This window comes from Anopheles moucheti, chromosome X (assembly GCF_943734755.1).
Source record: "Anopheles moucheti chromosome X, idAnoMoucSN_F20_07, whole genome shotgun sequence".
NCBI lineage: Eukaryota > Metazoa > Arthropoda > Insecta > Diptera > Culicidae > Anopheles > Anopheles moucheti.
Genome location: NC_069142.1, coordinates 13399595 through 13422143, shown reverse-complemented (window position 1 = coordinate 13422143; position 22549 = coordinate 13399595). Strand labels below are relative to the sequence as shown.

The window sequence follows — 22549 nt, the reverse complement described above, 5'->3', positions numbered from 1 at the left end:
TAATCTTCAACGATTTCATAAGACTACATAAGATTAATGATTCTTCAAAGATTCTTGAATCGCTATTTTGTTTGAAGATTCCCAACAAATTCTTTCAGCTGCATTTTACACAGACCACAACACGGAGGGCATGAAAACGATTCAAGTAGGAATTGTTGTTCTATTTCTGCGATAAAAAACCTTTTGTTTTGTACGGGAAGGGGAAGGCGGGGGAGCGAGGAGAGGCGACAAAAAGGCTTTTGCTAAATCGAAACTCGGTTCCCAGGTTAGGAAGAAACTTTCAACTACAGTAGTTTATACAAGGGTGAACATTTTAAGCAACGAGTTAGTATCCTTGTATGCTTCTCTTTATGATATTCCTTCTGTTTTTAATCACTTCCTATTCTCTTGATACAGCAGCACATATCTCTGATACGCATTGTGCTTCAAAAACTTGCGTGGTTCAAGTTTTTTTCCCTTACCTCGCTTTTCTACGGTTGGGTTTTAACGTACGTCGTCGTCGTCGTAGTTTAACTAATGGTGCTCAATACGAATAAAAACAAACAAAAAAAAAACACTTGAAACTGATTACTTAAAATACACAAAATGTTTGAAAAACTTATTTTAAAATGTCTTAAATTATTCAACCCAACAACGTGAGGTATATTTCGTTCGGTCTTTAGCTTTATCGCATTTTAATTCCGTTAAAATGTAAAAGGAAATACATCTCACGTTTTTAGTTTAATAATTCTAGACATATTAAAATTTATTTTTAATAACAGTTAATGTTTTTTTTTTGGTTTTAATTTGTTTTTATTTTGTTTTTAGCTATAATGAACACCTCGGGTTGTTTATTTTTTTAATTATCTGGAAAAGAGTTCATGCAAGAGGATACCGAAAATGTGCATCGAATACGAAGCCACTAAATCCTTTCCATCAATGTTTATCAGAGACGCAGCTGTATCGACTACACTTTCAGAGCTGTCCTTCACTTTCTAGCTAACTTCGTGCTCACGGTAACACAATTCCTTTTCAATTTCGTAATTTATGAAAAAAAGGTAAATAAAAATATATTTAACACACCACAAGCCAGACGCATCGATGGTTGAAAAGCTAGACGCACAGACGCAGCTACACTTTCACAGCAGTCCTTCACTTTCTAGCTAACTTCGTGCTCACGGTAACACAATTCCATTCCACTTTCGTAAAGGTATTCAAAGGAATAAACAAAAAATATATGTAAACCACACCAATAGCCATCGGAAGGGTGGCATCATTGGTTGAAAAGCTACTGAACTTAAACTTAACATATCCTATACACTGTCACTGTGCCAAACCAGATAGATCCTGCTGCACGTTCGTTAACTAGCCTTTGGAAAACTAGCTCTAAAGCGCTAGGAATTATTTTAAATTTTTACTTCTTTCTTAGAACTTTAAGGGTCAAATCCCCTAACGCTTCTAATCATTCAATTCATAATAATAAAAAGGTCATTAAAAAAAATCGAGCTTGCCTACCTGTCCTGCAATGCAAGTTCCATATTCGCTCTAGCTATCGCTTGTCTTTACAACTGTGTGTTCGTGCCTTTGTTGTTTGTTTAGAATTCCTTGTCTCACTGCTTAAAGATAACTAGAGTGTGTGCTTTTATGTGTCTGGGAGAGAAGGAATCGAATAGATGGTTGGGGAAAGGAAAGGAGGAAGGGTGTAGAGAATGGGTGTTGGTGTTCAGGTATGTGAAATTGTAGCGTGTGTTGTTCTGTGTGTATTTATACATACTTTCCCTAATTTATCACACTGATTTGATTCTCTCGTTGAAATCGGCCTCTGTTCGGGGACGGTAATGCTCTTGTGCACAACCCCGGTGCTCACGATCCGGCCATTGAATTCACCGAAAGAACATTGCAATAACTAAAATGCCACTGCAAGACGCATCCCTGTGGTGGAAACGCTTAGAACCGCCGGCGGGAAGAATATTTCGAAGAGGAACGCGACCGGGATCGGGATGGATCGCCACTGTCCCGGCGGTGACGGCGCGATGATGAGCTGGACGATGGTGAACGACGGTCGCGATCGTGACGGGATCGCTTGGACGAGGAGCGTCGATGGCTCGAGCGCGAATAGTGGCTGCTCGGCGACAGACTGGACCGGGACGAGCGTGAATCGCCCGAAACCGATCGCGAAACGCTCGACCGTGAACCATGGGATGAACGCGAACGCGAACGGTCGCGGTACTTCCGTCGATAGCTACCGCCATCGTTATCCTCCCCGAGCGACTTCTTTCCACCGTCGAAGTTCGATGTCGGGTGGTGCTTTTTTCGCATTTCCTCCACTTCGCTCAATGCCTTAGAATGGGTCCCCCCCTTCGGACCGGGCCTAATACTGTAGATCGTTTGGTACGATTGCCCTGGTGGTACGTTCAAGTACGTGTTGATGGACTGCTGGCCGGTAGGGTGGCGTGCCTTCCCTTCCTGTGCTGGATGTTTCTGGCGGACGGCACTCGAACCAACTGTGGCTACATTCACACCGGCAGACAGTTCCAGCGCTTTATTGGGACGCACTGTTTCAGCGGACGTTGATACAATCGAAACATGCGTGATGTGCGTCGTACGTACCGTGTCCCGCGGATCACTGAAGCGCGATACGCGTTTATCACGCCGCTTGCGGACCACTAAAAAAACATAAAGAAGCGTTCGATAATTTATAAAAAAAACTATCTCACATAATTTAAGCAAAAAAAAACGAACCATTGTCCTGGCTGCCACTCGCTCTGTTGACTTGGTCCGACTGTCGAGTTGTGCTGGCGAAGGGCGTGAACTGCGACATAACGAATCCATTACCGGTGCTTGCCTTTCCGTGCCGTGGAGATTCTGCACGCTCTGGATCGGAATCAGCTTCATCGTTCCGCTGCAGCTCATCAACCGGGCCTTCGTCTGACGATAGTGACTCTGTCTGCAATTCGGTATTATGAGGGGTGTACTCAGCCACATCGCCCAGCCACTGTTCGATTTGCGCAGCAGTAGATTTGAAATTCTGTTGCCGATAGCGTATTTTTTCCTGCGTGAAAGAAGTAATACCGAGGTTGTTTACAGCTCTCCCGTAAAGTGAGCGACAGCAATAGCACATATTAACATACCATCATTTTTTTCATCGCTTCTGTATCGGAATCATCGTCGTCCGAGTTGTTTGCACTTTCCAGATCAGAGCCAACATTTGCACTCATCGATCCCTTGCTAACATCGTTGATCGTCTGATCCTCTTCCTCTTCCTCATCCTCATCACTATCGCCATATATACCAAGGCCTGTAACAAATACTACCCTTATAAATACCCATTCAACCAGAAAATTCCGGAAACGAGATCTTCATACCAAGCCCTCTGGTATATGTTGCGCGTCCAACATTTGATATGGCTGCCTGTTTAGCTGTTATTTGGTGGGACATATAAATATAAATATATATCGAATGAATTCAACTTCACCATTTCTGCTACCTTAATATGCTATATCATAGAACCACAATTAGCACACAGGGAAACGAATCTGGCACAAAGCGCCTTTTACATGTGCATATTTACATATACACAGTCCTTTATTCCTTTACCACGACTTTAATCCGTTTTACGGAAGCTTTCTTTCCAAAGCAGTAAACTAATCCATTCTTTCTGAGGAATAATTCTAATTCATAATGGATATAATTTGTATACGCACCTAATAACAAGAATATTATTTACAATTTGCATTCCGAAATTATTGGGCAAGCTGGAATGCACATTTACCCTGAGAATGAACTGACCGAAACAGCGACACTTAACGCTGAAATAACTATGGAGGCATATAACTTTTGAATACGTAACCTAAGAACGATGCATTACACCAGTGGTCTCCAAGCTACGACCCTCGAGCGCCTGCTGCCAATGTATAAATGGCCCGCAAGTTAATTTGTGGGCTGTAAACTTTGGAGACCCCGGCACTATACGGATAGCTCCTACCCGGTAAGTTATGACATTCAATATCATTCCAAAAACTTGTTTCATTTGGAATACTTTGGAACCGAGATGCAAAAAAATTGTAAGTTTCAAGAAATCACACGCACTTGTTATGTGGAAATTTGCTCGGTGTGCGAAATTCATTTAATAGGAGTACTGATAATGAATGAATAGACTGTATACAGAAACATGACACATCCTTATTTGCAAAGGCAACCAATACTGAGGTAGTACTTACCCTTTCGCTTCTGCACCTTGCTCTGTTCTTCCTTAGCGATGGAAAGTAATACTTCATTTGTTGTTTCCATAAAAATTTCAGTCAATATTTTCTTCGTCTGGAATGAAACAGAATGGGTGGTAAAGATATATAAAAAATAGTTAAACATAGGGGAAACATTCAATACATACTATCTGTTCAATGTCCTGTTCGTTTAATGCAACCTTCTCTTGGATCGGTTGCGATTCTTCCTGCTCTTCCGGCGAACCCAATGGCATGGTTTGTTCCTCACGGCTAGGCTGTAGAAAGTAAATGGCAATAAATTTTCCCGTCCCTCTCAATTCTGCTAATTCTTCCCTGTCCCATACGTACCGACAGAGACAGAGAGCGAACATTTTGCTGGCTGGATAGTTTCTCTTCCCGCTGGCGGTGTTCCTGCTCCCGCTTCAGCTTTTGCTGCTTTTCGCGTTCCATCTTTTCCAACCCTTCGCGAATCCATGCCGGCAGCATCATGCGTTTTTCCTCGTTAATCGTGGCAGATCCACCACCACCACTGCCAAAGTTCTCCTTCGTATTGACCCGATGCACATCGGTGGACGTGACCGAACTGGTAGATGACACGTTCATCTTTATTTCCTGATCCATCAACCCGGGCAGGCGTGCCGGTTTCGGTTGCGTGCTAAACATCCGTCGGTTTCCCGTCGTCTGTTGTCGCACCGTCGCAGGATCTTTGGGATATGCGACGGGGAAGAGATGGCTGTTTTTCGCTTGCCATAGCGCAATGGCAACGGCTGCTGACACCGGTGGCCCGGACCGCTGCTGGACATCGGCCAGTTTTTGATTGTTTGGAAGCGCTTGTGGCACATGGTGGTCGCCAAGCGTTGATGTGCTGCCCGCCGAAGATGGCCATGACCAGTTTCGCCACGTATCGTCTGTCGATGGCCAGTCGTTGGAGATTTTTGGTGGTGTCGGCGGAACCGGTATATCGCTGTCATCTTCCCGCTCTACCTCCATCGGGGCTTCACCCTGCTCTTCGTATTCGACCCCCGGAGCGGTTCGGTTTCTTGAGTGTGTATCGCTCGCAGCTGGACTGTCGAAAGTGTCCCGATCGAATGAGGGCGGTGGTGGCGGTGATGGAATTAAGGTGGGCATGGGTTGCATCCAAGTTTCACGCATTTTGATCCACTGCTGGGCTAGGGCGGCCCAGTCAACCTGATCGTTAGGCATGTTCTGGTAGTGTGCCAGGGAGAACGCATTGCTACCCGGTACAAACGCTCCCTGGTTTGGGCCATTGTCGGACATTAAAGCAGAAAACAGTTGGCCCTGATCTGCCGGTCGGTTAGAATTCGAGGCACCGTGTCGATTCATCATGTTGCACCAACTACTTCCGACGCCAGGTCAGCATTATTTCTTCTCCCCTATAGCGTTGATCCTACTCCAAGCTGCGATAGAACCGAGAGGTGCACGTCTGCAAACAGTGGTAGAAAGAAAAAACGATTGGAAATCGTCCTGAACCATTTGCAATTTAGATAATTGCAAGGAACTGGCGTGCTATCCGGTGCGTAGGACCGGTCCAAAATTCCATCCGGGCCAAACCCCGTACGCCGGACTCACTATCCAGCTACGGGTAAATAAAGTCAAACCAAACTAGAAATGGCAGGCCCAGACCTCTTGAGATTGAAGTGCAACTAAAAAAGAATGCGTACCTATCCAATCGAGAAAACGGTGGTGTTGAAACGGCAAGTAATAAGAAAAGCAAGCTTTTAGACACCAAAATTAACATAAAACACTCTACACATCACGTATTAACATATATTTCTTCTTAACAATGGCCACTATACACATGCGTTTTGTTTTCTTGGAAGGTTTTAGAATGCCCAAGATGAATAGACAGTGGGAGAGATGGACCAACACAACACCAACAATAAGGTCATTTCAACATGCACCATCTTGCTTTCAGTGCAACAATTCGCCAACGGAAATTATTTTTATTTATCCAGCGTTTAAGTTACTTGTGCATCTGATTCAAAGAATCTTATTTTCTTACTTATTTAGTAACGTGTGATAAAATTTTCACGATTTTCAGAACATTCCAAAGGTCTTCATTTTCAAAAAAAAAGATCAAGCAACCCGAGTTGCCAACAATTGGGTCAACCTGCTGTACATCGGTGGCGCTCTTGTGAACGGTGTCGAACGCAGCGACACTGACGGCTGTCAAACACGCTCGGCCAATTTCATATTGTTGTGCAGCGATTTTCTGCGGACGGGAAAATCGGACCAATCTCCAGTGGGTCTAGAACGTAGGGTAAGTTTTTTAAAGCGGTCCAAACAAACGGCGAAACTTTCATTTGGACGGCACGGTGCAAGAATCCAATATATGCCCATGTTATTGTTGATTTGCTAATCGCAAGCAGAGAAACTGACACTTAGTTGCGATGGCACAGAGATAAGTGGAATGAAAATTCTGTCAAATAGTGAAAAAGTGCAAAACACAGAACTTACCGACACACGTACACGTACGAGTACGTCCCGTGTGTGTAGGAAAAAGAAAAATAATTCCCTGAAGGTGCGAACGTTTTATCGCGATATTTTCTTCCCACTCTACACCACAGCCCTGCTCCACTGCCCTCCTCGATAGCACCAAAAAAAAAACCGAATCACTGCTAATAACCGAACCGTGTGTGTTTTCCTTCCGTGTGTTTCAGCTCAGATCGGAAAACCACCAACAAAAGGAAACGGAAAAGCGCTCCTTGCGAGAGAGGGTAGCAGCAGCAAGTAACGAGCAGCAAGGATGGCATTCAGCGTGCTAAACACGGTCGCAAAGCGTACCGCCGCCAATGTTTATGTAACCGGTGGTGGGCTGCTGAAAAATGTCGCCGCTTTATATAATGCGCGCCAACCGGCCCGTTCCGCCGGCAAATGGTTCCCGGACGAGGAGTTTATCGATCAGTTTAAGGGTCCGGTCATGTACCCGGACGAGGTGACCTCGCGCTGGAAGCTGCCACCGTGGAACAGCAAGATCGCACCGGTGGAGAAGACGGTGCGGAACCTAAGCCTTAACTTTGGCCCACAGCATCCGGCCGCTCACGGTGTGTTGCGGTTGGTTCTGGAGCTGGACGGTGAGACGGTGATGCGAGCGGATCCGCACATCGGGCTACTGCACCGAGGTACCGAGAAGCTGATCGAGTACAAAACGTACACACAGGCGTTGCCATACTTTGACCGCCTCGACTACGTCTCGATGATGTGCAACGAGCAGTGCTATTCGCTCGCGGTCGAGAAGCTGCTCAACATCGACATACCGCTGCGGGCGAAGTACATCCGTGTGCTGTTCGGTGAAATAACCCGCATCCTGAACCACATCATGGCAGTCGGTACGCACGCACTGGATGTGGGTGCCCTGACACCGTTCTTCTGGCTGTTCGAGGAGCGCGAAAAGATGATGGAGTTTTACGAGCGTGTGTCCGGTGCCCGCATGCACGCTGCCTACATAAGACCCGGCGGTGTCTCGCAGGATCTGCCGCTCGGTCTGCTGGACGACATCTACGAGTTTGCGTCCAAGTTCGGTGAACGGTTGGACGAGGTGGAGGATGTGCTGACGACGAACCGCATCTGGGTGCAGCGTACGGTCGACATTGGCGTGGTGTCGGCAGAAGATGCCCTCAACTACGGATTCAGCGGGGTCATGTTGCGCGGTTCTGGCATCAAGTGGGATCTGCGCAAGTCCCAGCCGTACGATGCATACGATCTGGTGGAGTTCGATGTGCCGATCGGTACGAAGGGTGATTGTTACGATCGCTATCTGTGCCGTATCGAGGAGATGCGTCAGTCGCTGCGCATCATCGACCAGTGCCTGAACCAGATGCCGGCCGGTGAGATCAAGACGGACGATGCGAAACTCACACCACCGTCCCGGGGTGAGATGAAGCATTCGATGGAGGCGCTCATTCATCACTTCAAGCTGTTCACGCAAGGTTACCAGGTGCCGCCCGGTGCGACGTACACCGCAGTGGAAGCACCGAAGGGTGAATTCGGTCTGTACCTGGTGTCGGACGGTTCCAGCCGACCGTACCGCTGCAAGATTAAGGCGCCCGGGTTTGCTCATCTGGCCGCGCTAGACAAGGTCGGCCGTCATCACATGCTGGCGGATGTGGTGGCCATTATCGGCACGCTTGACGTAGTGTTCGGAGAGATCGATCGTTAAACCGTGCAATCCGGTTGCTAATAGCGTTATTACTCCTTTCGCCCACTTGTTTTGTCCGTTAAACTAGAACATAAACTAAACCATCGAACCGTACTGGCGACACTTATCCTTGGGATCGAAGCTAGGATTTATTGTCGTAAAAAATCGAAACGAACACTCATACAGACACCAGTGTCCTTGCGGTTTGGGTGTTGTAAAGCTTGAGTTATTGTAAATGAGAATAAATAATTACACTAAAACGAAACTGAATGTACGTCTGTTATTCATTTTGAGATCATTGAGAACTTGTGTAACTCTCATTATCTTGCTTTAATTGAAAATAACAAAGAATCTAACCATTATTGATGATATATCTGTCAAGAATTGGTTTATAAACTATTAAATATAATTTATAATTGCTGCAACTCTAATTTTATCGGATTTTGTAATGCTTTCTTTTCAAACCTTTTGTTCTAATTTTAATTCCAGCTCAAGCGCATCGCATAATAATGCAACTGTTACTCCTAAAGCGGGCATTACACACCACCAGCAAACCGAAAGTATCCGTGGTGCTAACGGCATACCTGAAGCAATGTAACGAACCACCCTGGACATCATACTTCATCAAAGTAATCGATCTACTCACGATCTTTAATATTATTTACTTACACGGATTGTATTTTTTTTTCAGCACAGCGACGTCTACAACGATCAGTTCGGATGGTCACATTTCAACTGGACGCTCGATACGGGCACGAACTATCACATCCTGCGTACGGGTTGCTACCCGTACATGAAGTATCACTGCACCAAGCGACCTTGGCAGGACCTAACGCTAGACGATCGGTTCTTTCGCTGCATTAAGGTAGCAAATCTGGGACTGCCGCAGCTATTTTACGGGCTTGCGGCGATGTTTCTTATACGCCACGTTGAGTACGTCCAGGTCGGGAACGGTACAGCACCGGTGCCGATCTTTTTCCTTTACGCGGAGGACAAAGGATCGATGTATTGAGGGTGAACAATAAACTATAGCGTGGTTTTAATTTCTTTACTAAATGTTCGCGTGTTTTGTTGTTGATGTTTTTTTTCATTTATTCTGTTTTCCTCTTTTTTCCGCTGCTGGTTTTTTTTTTGTAGCAACTAATACAGGCTAAATAATGTTTCGTTTCGTAAAAGTATGCTTCGTTTGCAGCCATGCTTTTCTCTGTACCTGATTCTACGCTAGTTCCCCCCTTCCAACGGGCACGCCCTCAATAGACAACATCACAACACTGGGCGAGAGTTTGGCGGATCTTTCCCGCACGTGCCAGGGGTGAGAAGGGGGGAAAGCGGCGACAAAACATTCATCATTTAAACCGATGCACGGCGAATATACGTGTTTGTTGATCGAATATATATATATATAATATAAACTACCCCCGGTACCCCCGGAACGACATAAAGCACGGGAAAATTGAACTGAACCATTTGGGAATAAATTGCCAACTATTGCCGTTGCGTGTTACACTACTGTTTATCTATGGTGAAACAGGACTGGAAAAGGGTTTTTGTTTCGATTTCAGTTTCAAGGGGGCGCAAGGTGATAGAAATTCGTTTCTACTCTAAACAAGTGCACTGTGGAGTAGGGAGAGGAAGGGGAGGGAATGGAAGGATTTATCAAGAGCAGGTAGGAAAGGGTGTGATTGCCAGTAAGTGCAAAAACATAGTGCGAACATAGCTATTGTGCAAAAGTAAATGCTATTTCCCATCGCAAACAAGAAAACAAAACTCGAAACAACTATTAACGCTACTAAGTAAATGTAATAATACCGTAAAGAAACCACGTATGCTGTTGGTTTGGAAAGAAAGTGGGAAGCGTGTCCTGCGTGTACCTTACTTTACCTAAGTTACAATAACGGCCTAACGGTTGAGTGCCACATCACCCAAAAACCCCCTTCACATCACCTATAGTCTGGGTCTGCTACCAGCGTCTAATACCCACCCTTTTTTTTGCTGCCCAGAAGAAACGGACCGACCTGACTTAACCGATTTGTCGTGTCGTTTCTTCGGTCTCGCGTGGTCACAAGATCTTGACCGTATCGTTTGTTTGCTTTGCCTTTTTGTTTTTAATAATTGTTCCACAGATCGATTCGTTTATCGAAGCGTTTTTAGCTCACGCACACACGTGTGCATTACATATTACTACTTCATAAGTGAGTTTTCTCTCTGCTTTTGCTGCTTGCTTGCTTCGCTCAGTTTTGTTCATCTTACAGCCAGTACATACGTGATGATTTTGCCGGAATTCATTTTCATTCCCCACATCTACACACCCTATCAAGGATAAGTCTATCGTTTTTTGTTTTCTTTTTCAATTTGTTTCGCTTATTGAAAAATCGGTTTCCTTTTTTTACAAATGTATGTGTTTTTTTTTGTTTTGTTTTGTTTTGTTTGCGTTCCATTGAAACTAAAAACCTCCGCGCCCTGTATGCCAATTATTGCACCACAAACATAACAATTGAAAAAAAAACACTCATGTTCTCGATAGACGCGAAACAACATTCACATTGAATCACATCATCGCGTTGCGTCATTGCGTTTTTTTATAAGCCAATATTTGCTGCTATAAATGCTCCCTAAAGAGAGGAATGAAGACGCAAATCTTAAGGTTCTATACAGAAAAAAAAAATCCACCATAACCCATGCGGTCACCATAGCCTGGACAGCACGCGCTTTACGCACTCAACTATACGGATCGTGCCGCAAAGTACGCATTCCATTCCCTAACAACATCTGGAAACAGTTTAGAATTTCGAATCTATTGCACAAAGAGTTCCCAAACCTCGCGCCATTCATCTGTTTGTTAATTGACAATTAATTTTCAGTTGAGAAAAAAAAAACCTCGCGATTGCTTTTGCAACCTGAAAATGCTTTCCAACAATGCGAGTTTCACCCCCGTGCAGGTTATGAAGTTTCAAAGTAATCTTCGTCCCTATTAAATACCGTTCGGTTATAACAAGAATATTAAACAAACCACGGTACCATCTCGTTGGGGTCGGTTGGCAATATGTTGTTTGCCGTGCTCAGCAATCGCGGCCTATCCACCACACCAGATTGGTGGTCTTAGGCAGGCATCTACCAGTAGGTCGTCACGCTAAGCAGAGATAGAAGAAGATTTGCTACCTTCTTCCAGTTACAGACTAGATTAATGATCTGTGTATGTGTAAGCGGCGGAAGAAATACGTTTTTATATATTCTTTTTTTTTTGTTTCTACAGCGCAAAGGAAGAACTTGACCTAATTTCTGCGTTACTCTCTCAGCATGCGTTCGTTTGCATGAGTCAGGGCAGGGCATACACGTGCGTCCACGGGCTGTCCAAAATCCACGAAGTCATACAAAAATTCGAAATACCGACACGGAATTCTGCTCGTACACAAAATCATTTTTCTTCTTCGATTTCCATTGAGCATAACACATCAACCCCACACATGTATGCAGTTATCCTGTTACTCTTCCTTCGTATTGTTTTACCATTCTAATCCATCTCCTAAAAGCTAGAAGGTGTGTGTTTGTGTAATATTTCTTCGCTTCCAATTGCCGTGTACAGTTGCCGCTGCATAGCTCTAAGTTACTATCATATTACATCGGTATAATGTGGGTCGTTGGAGAAGGGGTTCAGTAAGTAAATTTTTTTGTGGCTCCCGAAAAGCCGAAACGTTCCTAAAGTGATGATCGCGTTGCTTTTTTCTCCCGCTTCTACAATAAATTCGCTTTGTTCTAATTGCGTTTGTTCTGCAGCTAACTGCGAAATTCCGGTCTTTGTTTCGTGTCAAATAGTAAAATAAAAATTTGCTTCTCGATTTCCACGGCACTGGTTGCTCTAATTCGCCTAAGGTGCACTGCGGCCACATACCCATTAAATAATGCTCGTCAATTTTTCCTGCCGTACCAAAAAAATCATACGCTAACTCGAAACGGACCTAGCAAGTACGACTAATGTGAAACAGCGCAACAGTGCGACCGGGTCCGGGAACGAAGCGCACTTGCTATACTAATACCTGTAGTAGTTCGGCTTGAACGGACCGGCTTTGTTGAGGCCCATATACCGTGCCTGCTCGTCGGTCAATTCCGTTAGATGTGCATCGAGCGTCTGAAGATGCAGACTGGCGACGTATTCGTCTATGCAGAAAATAGAAAGGCGAAACAAATAATCACATCACTCAGTATGAAATAGTAGCACAGACACGTTTTTGTTGCTATTCGCATTTTACCCATTTTTTTCGGCAGCAAATACACGTCCGCCTTGTAGCGACCGGGCGGTGCATTGAACAGCTCGATCAGCGCCAGTGCCTGCGTGGTGGCCGAAATTGAGGCCACGAACGACGAAATGCTCGAGCAGGACAGATTCACCAGCCTGCCTTCCGCGAGCAGAATGATACGCTTGCCGTCCGGACCGGGCCAGATGATGTGATCGACCTGGGAGCGCATCTTTTCCCACTGCAGCTCGGACGTGCGCAGGCTGTTCACGTCGATTTCCGTGTTCGAGTGGCCCATGTTGCAGACGATGCAGCCGTTCTTCATTTTGTCCATATGTTCGCGCGTCACCACGTTCTTGTTGCCGGTGCACGTGATCACCACGTCCACCGTGCGGATCACCTCGTTCAGCTTCACCACGCGGAAACCGTCCATGCAAGCTTGCAGTGCGCAGATCGGATCGATTTCCGTCACGTACACGATGCATCCGAGCCCCTTCAAGGCTTGGGCGCAACCCTTGCCAACCTCACCGTACCCGCACAGCACAATCTGCTTGCCGCCAATCATAATGTCCGTGGCACGCTTCAAGCTAGTTGAGGATGTAACAGCAAGGGCAGATAATTAATATCCTCTCGTCAAAGCTATCTCCCGCCAAGTCCCACTAAAGTACCTGTCAATAACCGATTCCTTGCAGCTGTACAGGCTGTCAAACTTGGTCTTCGTGATCGCATCCTTCACGTTCATCGCCGGCACGGTGAGCTTGCTTGTCTTCGATAGCTGGTACAGCCGGTGCACCCCCGTCACGCTCTCGTCGACAATGCCCTTGATCATCTTGAACATTACCGGGTACTTCTTCAGCATCAGGTGCGTTGCATCCCCACCATCGTCCAGTATCATGTTGGGCTGCCAGTTTTCGGCGTGTACACACTTATCGATGCACCACCAGAAATCTTCCTCAATTTCGCCACGCCAGGCGAAAATCGGAACTCCACTTTCTGCCAGTGCTGCCGCGACCTCATTCTGTGTCAAAAAAGGGGGTAAATATTCCAAAAGGATATACATTAGTTTTGGCCTTGTTATGCAATCGCAACCAGGTTGCGATTGTGTTTCGGTGGTGTAAGACCTGCCACAACTGTTTCCCCTCGCTTGTGGACGGCCTTAAAGGATTTAATGACTTGATGTGTTTTATTTGTGTAAGTTGCGAACACTCTTCAAACACACGAGGACCACCAACAACAACAACCTAAACATTAAGTTCACATCGCAGGGTTTACCCTTATCTCTCACATCCTGACAACATGAGGCAAAGTATCTCTCCAACAACGATTAACAGAAGGCTTTCAAGATGCGCTCGTACCGGAATACACACGCCTAATTACATTGTCTAGATTGTGGAACGAACCCCGGTACAATTGATGCTCAAATCAACAAACAGACAACCCTGCCAGTAGCTATATTATGTGGAATAAACAGATAAACTAAAGACGATGTTTGCCCGTGCCGAATAGTTGAGACGTTACGTGTAACAAAAACACGTGATGCATCCTAAAAAAAAAAACCACCCCTTAGCCTACGGCTAGCGAATGCAGTTGTGTTCATATTTTATCATATTTGCGTGAAGTCGAAACCTAGATACCTAGGCGTACTACGATGAAATAGCTCTTCGAAATACGTCACCACACAGCGGCGATATGCACGGAACCGGCAATTGAGTAATAAAACAACTGGCACGAAACGGAAGGGGGGGGCTGGTAAAGTTATCTTTGGATGCTTCTTCCACCAAAGTGGTTACCCGATTGCCTCGGAGTGGCAATATTCATTATCTATAACCTGTGCGATTGCGAGAAGTTCTGTTCACCTGCATACCCCGGTACACACGCTATCTGTGTGTCTCATCTTTATCATAGCGGCGATGTCGTAAATTAGTTTGAGCAGGAGGTGAAAGAGAGAGTGTGTGTGTGGGAAACAAATATTCGAGTACTGACCAAAACCTGACGTGTGTGTCTTATCATGGCCGTATGAGGGACGGCGAAGGGATGGACGCACATTTCCTTTTCTTAAGTGGAAACATGCAGTACAACCAGTGCCCCACAACTGGTGTGATTTCCGGCCGCCGATTAGTAATACTTCGAGTAGTATGTTTGATGATCGATTGGGTACAGTTGTTTGATCAGAAGTTGACGCCACACCGTGCGCGTTACAACTATTCGACGTTAAAGTTTCTAAAACAAAAGAAGCAAAATTCTGGACCGCACGCTTGTTGCAGAATTAATCAATTTGTGGGCATTGACACATACGCGCCCGAGAATCAAATGACCAATCAAATATATCTGTCCTCATTGCTTCATCATCGTGGATGATAAATGGTATATGCGAACGCGGGGTCCCCATACCTCAATTCGACAAATTATCGCTCGACAGAGCGCCACCGAACCACCGAACCGGCTAGCGATGCGAACCAATTGCTACGACGTTCCGAAGACGGTGAACTCGCGCTCGTTGTACGCTGGAACTCAATTTAAATCATAATGGGACGCCGCTTCTCCCTGTGCGTCCCTAACCGAACCGTACCCACCTGCGTTGAGTAGATGTTGCACGCTGCCCATCTAACGTTCGCACCGAGACAGATCAGAGTCTCTATCAGCACGGCGGTTTGCGCGTTAACGTGCGTGCAGCCAACGATATTCGCACCCTTGAGCGGTTTGTCATCGAGGGCCTGCTTGCGCAGTGCCATTATGCCCGGCATCTCCTGTTCGGCGATTTCGATCTCATGCCGACCGAACGAATGCTGCTTGATGTTGCGCACGCAGAAGTCGGCATAGCCCTTGGAGTTTTGCTGCACCTTGTCACGCGGCGACAGATCATCCTCCTCCGAGCTGCTCTCGGTGTACGAACCTGCCGGTGGATGCGGAAGAGACAGAGAACAACAGGGATGGTATTAGCCGCAGAAGTCACGCTAATTCGCAATTCGTCCACCGCGCGTTGGCGTGCATTGCAGTTTGATTGAAGTACTGAAACAGCGGTATGAAACACTTACTCATACTCATCCTTCACAGGTGTCGCTGTTTAGTGTATCCGCGGTTAACTCTGAAGCTTGTTGCAGCAAGCACGGGCTAGTACGCGATACTAGGCACAATACGCGAGCAACTACACTGCTGTCGGGCGCACAACTGAACCTTCCTCCAGTTAGTTTTCACTTCCACCTGCAGCGAGGGTTTTGTTTTGCCACACTACCACCTACGGGTTGATATTTATATCACCGGAACAAAGTTGTTCGCCACGTACGATAAGCAACTGCACACTCCAGTGAGGCCGCCGCTGCACTAACCGTACTACTATCAGGTGTGATGGTTTTGAAAAACTTGCCCCACGGTTTCCAAGCGCCTCGTCCGGCCTGGGAGAGAAATTGAGCCCGGCTTTGCAGGCGCACGACACGCAGCAATGCGTTTATTTTGTTGATCGATGAATGCGTTTTGCACGCTTGTTGTCACGACGGTAACGTATGCTTCCCCGATCCGCACTGGTCGACTTCCTAACAGACACTGCTAATCAATGCTGTGAATCGCGATAGCATAAATACATTTATATATGTATCGTTTGCCGCTTCCCGACCGACACACGTCCCTCTGGGTGGAGGTTCGCTTAGGCTCCACGCTCTGTTCGCCGTCTGTCGTTCTCTTCGCACGTTCTATCTACGGTCGTGGATCAGTAAGAACTAGCACACTCGAACCCGCCCTTGGCGCCCTCAACACACGATCGTCCGGTCCCCGTTTTCCGATTGCCGCTCCTCCACCCTCACCGCCCAGTCCGTTCTCCAGGTCTCTTTTTTTTTTGTTGGGAGGAGGAAGGTGCGACAACGAGACGAGACGAGACAGAGCGTTCAATCAAACTACGTCAGGCCGTCGCGTCTTGCGCACGCGGGTTTGGTTCGTGCCCGAAAATGTTAGCAGGCTTCGTCTTCGTCCGAGTTAGCGCTCAATAAATTGCCCAAGCTATCTGCAAAGAAATAGATAAGTAAAAGGTACGTGTGTGTCATCAATTGATTTCTCACTGTCTCGGTGGTAAAGAACATATTAAAAACCCAAACAGCATATCACACCTACTTGAAACCAGCCCACCCGGCTGTGACAAGTACGCTTAATTACACTCGTTGCCTATTTTCCTCATTATCTAACGCAATTACTAGGCTCAAGTCTAATGCACCTCTCCCGTACCCTTGGAAGGGCGCAGTGAATAGCGCCCTACTTATAAGTTTTCATACTTGTAACTTCAACTATTCGCACACAAACGCGCGCGCGCGCGCGCATCTACATTCATTCTCTCCGGCACTATGATACGGAGAGCTAACGGCATCATTGTTGTTGCCATAGAACACTGGAGTTTTTTTTTCTCCATCCGGAGCAAGTCATATGACAAGTGAATTGCCTTCGTGTGAATATCTTCCCATCTCGCGCAAGGTATATCTTCGTTAAGCAGTTTTGGAAGCCCCGCGCATGGGCGCTGTGACGTGTTTTATAGCTGGGGTGTTTAATTAAAATTTACGATTTCCCACCGATGGGTGCCGTACCTGATAAGAGACCTCACCCTTTTTTCGCCCCATTGCTTTCTAAAACACTACCACCTTGGGCTGAAAATTCCACAACCCCAGCGTACTGGATCCGGATATATAATAAACGTTGCTTCTGCCCTAGTAGTCACCATGACTGTGAAATGATAACCACAAAAAAATAAAAACATCATAATAATGATGGCTACGGTACACGCAATCGTCCCAAAACTCGAAAAACTGAAACGGCGGAAGAAGATGAAATGATGCACTAATAGAAACTAATTAAACCATCTTCTACCAGTGGGTTTCACCATTATGAACTAGAACAAATCCAAATCACCTTTGGATTATCTGATTTCTGCTTTAAACCCAACTTCAAAGTATTTCGTCTGAGAAATTCTGAGTAGTCTGCAAGGTAGTGAAATACACTTCAGAGCTACTGAGGAATCGAATTTGTTTAAGGTTTATCTAAGAATTAGGAGTTCTGGGATACTGAATATCGGATATATGCCGGTATATTCTAAGATATAGGTAAAGAGTTCTGAGGTACTGAGGAACAAATCTGTTACGGCTTGTTTAAAGATATTGGTAAAGAGGTGTGAGGACACTAAAGATCGAGTATCTCTCTCTTTTCTCGGCGAAACGACCCTTCTAAGGACATGCCTGTCATTTCTGGTGAACTAGACTTATTTTACCACATAGTCAGTTCTTGCAGTCCGATTGGGATTTTGTTCTGGTCTGTTCGTGTGAAGACCGACGCATTCTCTATCATGTCACCGATTCGCCCTCGGTGATCGAAAGAAACAGGTGAAAGATCGAATATGTTCTAGTTTTTTCAAAGAACTAGGAGAAGAGTTCTGAGATATTCTGGGAAAGTTCTGGGTTACGGTAATGATTTGGAAAAAGTATTTGTAGTTTTACGTCTGATCTGACAAACATCTGGACAGTGTCATAATACGGTTAAGATAATCAAACGATAGGCAACGTACTGCCGGCGACACTGTCGACAATGAGATGCAACTTCAGTTGCTGTTTTTTTTTTATTATTATGAGGCTTTTGTGCATTCGCCTCTCATGCAATTCCAGTGGAAATACATACGAAACAACATTTAGCCCTCCTCCAATATCATGCATAATGCATTTGTTTCTGTTTGTCTACCCGTCTCCCCCTTACAGGGCCACGTGAAGATGCAGCCACCGATTGTACGACGTGCGAGATCGTTACAAACGGAATGATATTTGCCATTTGGCTATTTATGCAACAGCACATCGACTAGGGGATGATGCAAATTTAAAAAAAGAATAAGAAAAATAATCTATCAACCTCGTTGAAATGGTGTCATTTAGCAATCAATGAAAAAATGGGAAACATTATTCAAAAAAATCAATTATTTCCAGTGTTTTTTCACTCCATACATAGAGATGCAAAATGTAGCGATAAATAACGGAAGATGTGTGTGTATGGTTAAGTTGGATGTTACGATGGTTGGATTATGTTATGCGAAAAACACGCTGTTATTTATCATCATAAAATAATACAAAATATGTATGCAGCAAATAGAGACGTGCAAAAGAAATTAGGTTTATATACAGAGCATACATAGAACATTTAATCGTACATAAAAATAGTTTGTCTCGTTCACACCCTCGAAGGTGTTAACAATTTGCTAATCAAATGTCTATTCACACCATTGCCGAAGGCTTTCCTGTTATTTTTCGCTCTTTTTTTTGGGCGAAAACTTGTTTCGCTTTTCAAAGTGAGATGTTAATTGCAATATAATTTACATTGATGAAACCCCGCTCCAGGTGTGTCTGGATCCTATCCAACAATACTCGGCAATAAAGAACCGGAAGAAAAGGGGGAGGAAAAAAAACATCGTAACGGAAGGATTCATTCTACGTGCAGTGTGCAATAAACACACGCAGCACAATCAGTGAGTTATCATGCCACACACACACACATACTAGACCGTTTTGACAGACCTTCGTTCGCAATTTGATCAAAACGCTATGAAAACGTTCCAATTCAATCCAATCGTGCGCTAGTCGTAATTGAAAATGACTCGCCGTTCAACCGTTAGATACCGAAATGAGTACAAATCTATTAAGTGGATGAGTACATGGCGCGCATGATAGATCACAATGATTTACGCGCGTTGCATCGACTTGTGTGACGCTAATGTGTCGTTGCGCTCGATGGCTGCTAACTAAGCGTGGCAGTTCTAACCCGATTGCAACATCCGATTTTCTCGATTAATGCTTCAACGATCTGTCCTTCATCTTGTCCGCAGAATAACATATGATCGCTTATGTGTAAATGTGTTTCTCCAGATTGTTAGGTACGCCCAATGCAAGTATTACTTTCTAGTTCTAGCTAGTATTCAGGGTTCGTGTATCAAACGGCACAGTGGCTCAATTATAATCGTCCAATAGCTCGTTAAGCACAGCTCGATGCTACTGAAAGTAAAGACACAGTTTCAAAATACATTAGTATTCGCTACGTTTTATTGCTGCCTTAACAATAGGCACAACACAAACAGCTGTGTAATAGCTAACTTACCACGTTCCGTCACGTGCTATTCTGTACTGTTGTTCTCACCTTGGATCCACAAGTGGCATTACGATTTTTTGTATCTGATAGTTGAGTAATGGAATAAATCCGGTTGATTGATTGAGCCACAAAAAAAGCTTTTCTGGGAGAAACAATACACTCTAGCCCTTCCTTTCTCCAAATTGTAAAAGTAGAGTAAGAAGCAATAAACCGAACATGACTTCACGTTTCGGGAATGTGCGGTATTGAATGTTTGTAGATGAAAAATGGTGATTGTCACAATTTTATCTGCACATTCCACGAATGCTGCTCGCTGCATTGCATCGTAAAAGTTAAGTTGGGAAGGTGGGTGGTTTGAAAACTCACATTCCAGCCTTCCCGGGTAATAGTTTGGTTACGCAACCGTGCTCTTCGTAACGCACTGTCCATTCCATGCCGCATCATGACAACGGGAATTTGATACAGCTCGTAGCAGTTGCAAACTCCAACCAGCAGGGAATTTAAATATAGAAAGTGAGCATTATGGTTACATCCAATGGCAATGCAATTCCATTAGAAATGAGCATAATATCATAACAACTAAAAATAATTAAAGCATTTGCTTCAACCAAGTAGAAACAAATGATATGTTTTATTGCAAAAAGCGACATGCTACGCACACACATTCTCCCTGACCTACATACGGCATTTGGATGCAGTGGATGCACTTTTACACACTTTCAAAACAACATGCCACTTGTATTCAAGGATGGAGTGTGCAAGTGCAAGATTTACTTACGATCCCATCATGTTTCATAATTTTCTGCTGTTCGTAAGGTACATCATTGTACAATTGTACAGGCGAAAGATTCGTATGTGATTTATGTTTGGTCATGCACATTTCAAACACATTTTTTTACAATAGCAACATCAGAATGCTCCAACACAGCCCACCAAGAACCGTATGCTGCTGCTTCTCTATGGCTTCTTTGAAAGTCACGAGGAGTTGCTATGTTTGTGTGGATAATCCGTCGCACAAGGATTACTTTTCCAAATTGTAATTTATGCCCGACACCTAAGCACGTACCTCCGACATTGTTTTTTTTCCGTTTGGTCGTGCCATACAACATCATCATCAACAAAAAAATCCTACATATGCACATATGCTGTCAATGAATGGATCGATGGAACGGAACTGTTTTTACAGGTGGAGTTTTACATGCACTAAAGATCCTAATCGGCACAGATGATGGAATGATTTCATGTGTTTTAGAAAGACACCGTGCAAAACCAACCTCGATATTGAAAAGCCAATAGAAACTAACCCACGATCGGGACGCCGCGTAAATCTCATTTTCCGCTAACGACTTAAACAAATCTAAAACAATTGAGATCGATTTCATTCGGAAGTTGTATGACTAATCGAACTTACCCGTCGTTTTCTGGTAGCTGTTCATCCGGTTTGATGCTGGGAACCAAATGAAACTTTGCTTCTTTGCAGCTGGGCAAACTTTCACTCAGAATTCGAAAGAATAAAACACAGCGATTCGCGATAGCCTGCTATGATGCGTCGCTTGGAAGCAAGTGACGATAGCACGTTCCGGCGTTGTTTAGTCCGATTTTCAATTAATCTTATAATGCTCGCTTAGCACAACTGCATACGTGCTGGACGTTGTCGTTGGGGTAAGGGTTACGAGTCGTCTTTTTTCGAAACATCAGGTCTTAACAATTTTATTTTTATGTGTCTATGCTTGAAGCTATTTCACATTTCTCCAGTTGTGTGTGTTCTACCGTTTCGATTATCCGTGCTCGTTCCAAGAAACTCCCGGATAATTCGACACGACGAACTATCCAGTCGGACGTTTCGCTGAGGTTTATATATATGTGGTGTGAAGTGAAAAAATCCTAAATTTACGTATATATTTGAACCCGAACATGGCCGATAAAAACTGCCTCATCAGGTGGTAACCTGCGTTGAACGTTGTTGCAATGTTTACAAGCATGCATTGCATTTTGAATGCAATCTGGGTAAAACATACTTTTACAGTATATTTTTTAATAATATTATAATATAACGCAAATAAACAAAACAACCATCAGCAAAATTCGCGATTAAAATCTATCTTTATCTATGTTGTACATGTGATGTTGATGTGTGAGGTATACATGTAATAATATTTTTATAAGTACCTTGCCCACAAAGGCACAACGCCGCCTCTGTGCACCTTGCGGACCACAAGTGTCAAACATCGAAAAAGCGTTCTATTCTTCCAGTCGTAGCATTGTTGATAGCGTTTATTCAAGGCTCTAGTATGTTGTGCTATTGTTGCGAGTAAAACAATTATAACCAATCGTAGTGAAAGCCCTGCTTAGTAATACTGTCTGTAAGGGAAGATCCAAGCTGCCCAACTCGAACCAATTTAATAGCAACTCGGAGACTTCGGATCGAATGAATAGGAGAAACAGTTTTATACACCTGCACGACACTCGGATTCTATTGATATATCTATAGGTAGCACAAAACAGATCGAATGGCGAAGAAGGCTGTCAATTTGTGACGCTCGTCATTCATAAAATCATTTTCTCTTGCCAATGCTGGCACACGACAAGCGTAAGCATTACGTTAATGCTTTGAATTGCTTGTTCTGTACACATAACAAGAGGTGGAGTCGCACATTGTCGTAGAAGGTTTCAGGCCATAACAAGCCGTTAGTCGTGAGGTCGTAAGCCAGCTTAAATTCACTATAAAAAGTAAAAACAACGTGAGGTCTTATCGCTATTCCGCAAAGGAAGGTTGATCCTCTTTAGCAAGAACAGAATTTGTTACCAGTTGACGAATATAAACCTGCAATGTCAACATAAGACAGGGATGGTGTAAT

At 44.6% G+C, this 22549-nt stretch overlaps 4 protein-coding genes across 7 annotated transcripts; 2 read left to right on the top strand and 2 right to left on the bottom strand.

Moving 5' to 3' along the window:
* Positions 1 to 177: 177 nt before the first annotated feature.
* On the bottom strand, positions 178 to 6022 carry LOC128306355 (arginine/serine-rich protein PNISR-like). Its single transcript, XM_053043833.1, has 8 exons — positions 5885 to 6022; positions 4551 to 5646; positions 4370 to 4477; positions 4200 to 4296; positions 3345 to 3398; positions 3111 to 3277; positions 2722 to 3031; positions 178 to 2645 (listed from the first exon to the last, which is right to left on the bottom strand). Exons 2-8 carry the CDS (start codon positions 5547 to 5549, stop codon positions 1927 to 1929), a joined length of 2454 nt encoding a protein of 817 aa, XP_052899793.1. The 5' UTR covers positions 5550 to 5646; positions 5885 to 6022; the 3' UTR covers positions 178 to 1926.
* Positions 6023 to 6399: 377 nt separating this feature from the next.
* On the top strand, positions 6400 to 8645 carry LOC128307356 (NADH-ubiquinone oxidoreductase 49 kDa subunit-like). Of its 4 annotated transcripts, none has more exons than XM_053045145.1 (2): positions 6400 to 6483; positions 6884 to 8645. In XM_053045145.1, exon 2 carries the CDS (start codon positions 6970 to 6972, stop codon positions 8380 to 8382), a length of 1413 nt encoding a protein of 470 aa, XP_052901105.1. In that variant the 5' UTR covers positions 6400 to 6483; positions 6884 to 6969; the 3' UTR covers positions 8383 to 8645. The 4 variants fall into 4 exon arrangements, with proteins under 4 accessions (XP_052901105.1, XP_052901107.1, XP_052901106.1 ...); XM_053045147.1 differs by having other exon boundaries at positions 6427 to 6483; positions 6889 to 8645; XM_053045146.1 differs by lacking the exon at positions 6400 to 6483 and adding an exon at positions 6612 to 6744.
* Positions 8646 to 8870: 225 nt separating this feature from the next.
* Positions 8871 to 9373, top strand: LOC128306644 (uncharacterized protein C15orf61 homolog). Its single transcript, XM_053044213.1, has 2 exons — positions 8871 to 8990; positions 9053 to 9373. Exons 1-2 carry the CDS (start codon positions 8871 to 8873, stop codon positions 9371 to 9373), a joined length of 441 nt encoding a protein of 146 aa, XP_052900173.1.
* A 2180-nt stretch (positions 9374 to 11553) lies between these two features.
* LOC128307357 (adenosylhomocysteinase-like 1) lies at positions 11554 to 21426 on the bottom strand. Its single transcript, XM_053045149.1, has 6 exons — positions 21103 to 21426; positions 15629 to 16587; positions 15167 to 15486; positions 13262 to 13611; positions 12609 to 13180; positions 11554 to 12516 (listed from the first exon to the last, which is right to left on the bottom strand). Exons 2-6 carry the CDS (start codon positions 15636 to 15638, stop codon positions 12389 to 12391), a joined length of 1380 nt encoding a protein of 459 aa, XP_052901109.1. The 5' UTR covers positions 15639 to 16587; positions 21103 to 21426; the 3' UTR covers positions 11554 to 12388.
* Between the last annotated feature and the right edge of the window lie 1123 nt (positions 21427 to 22549).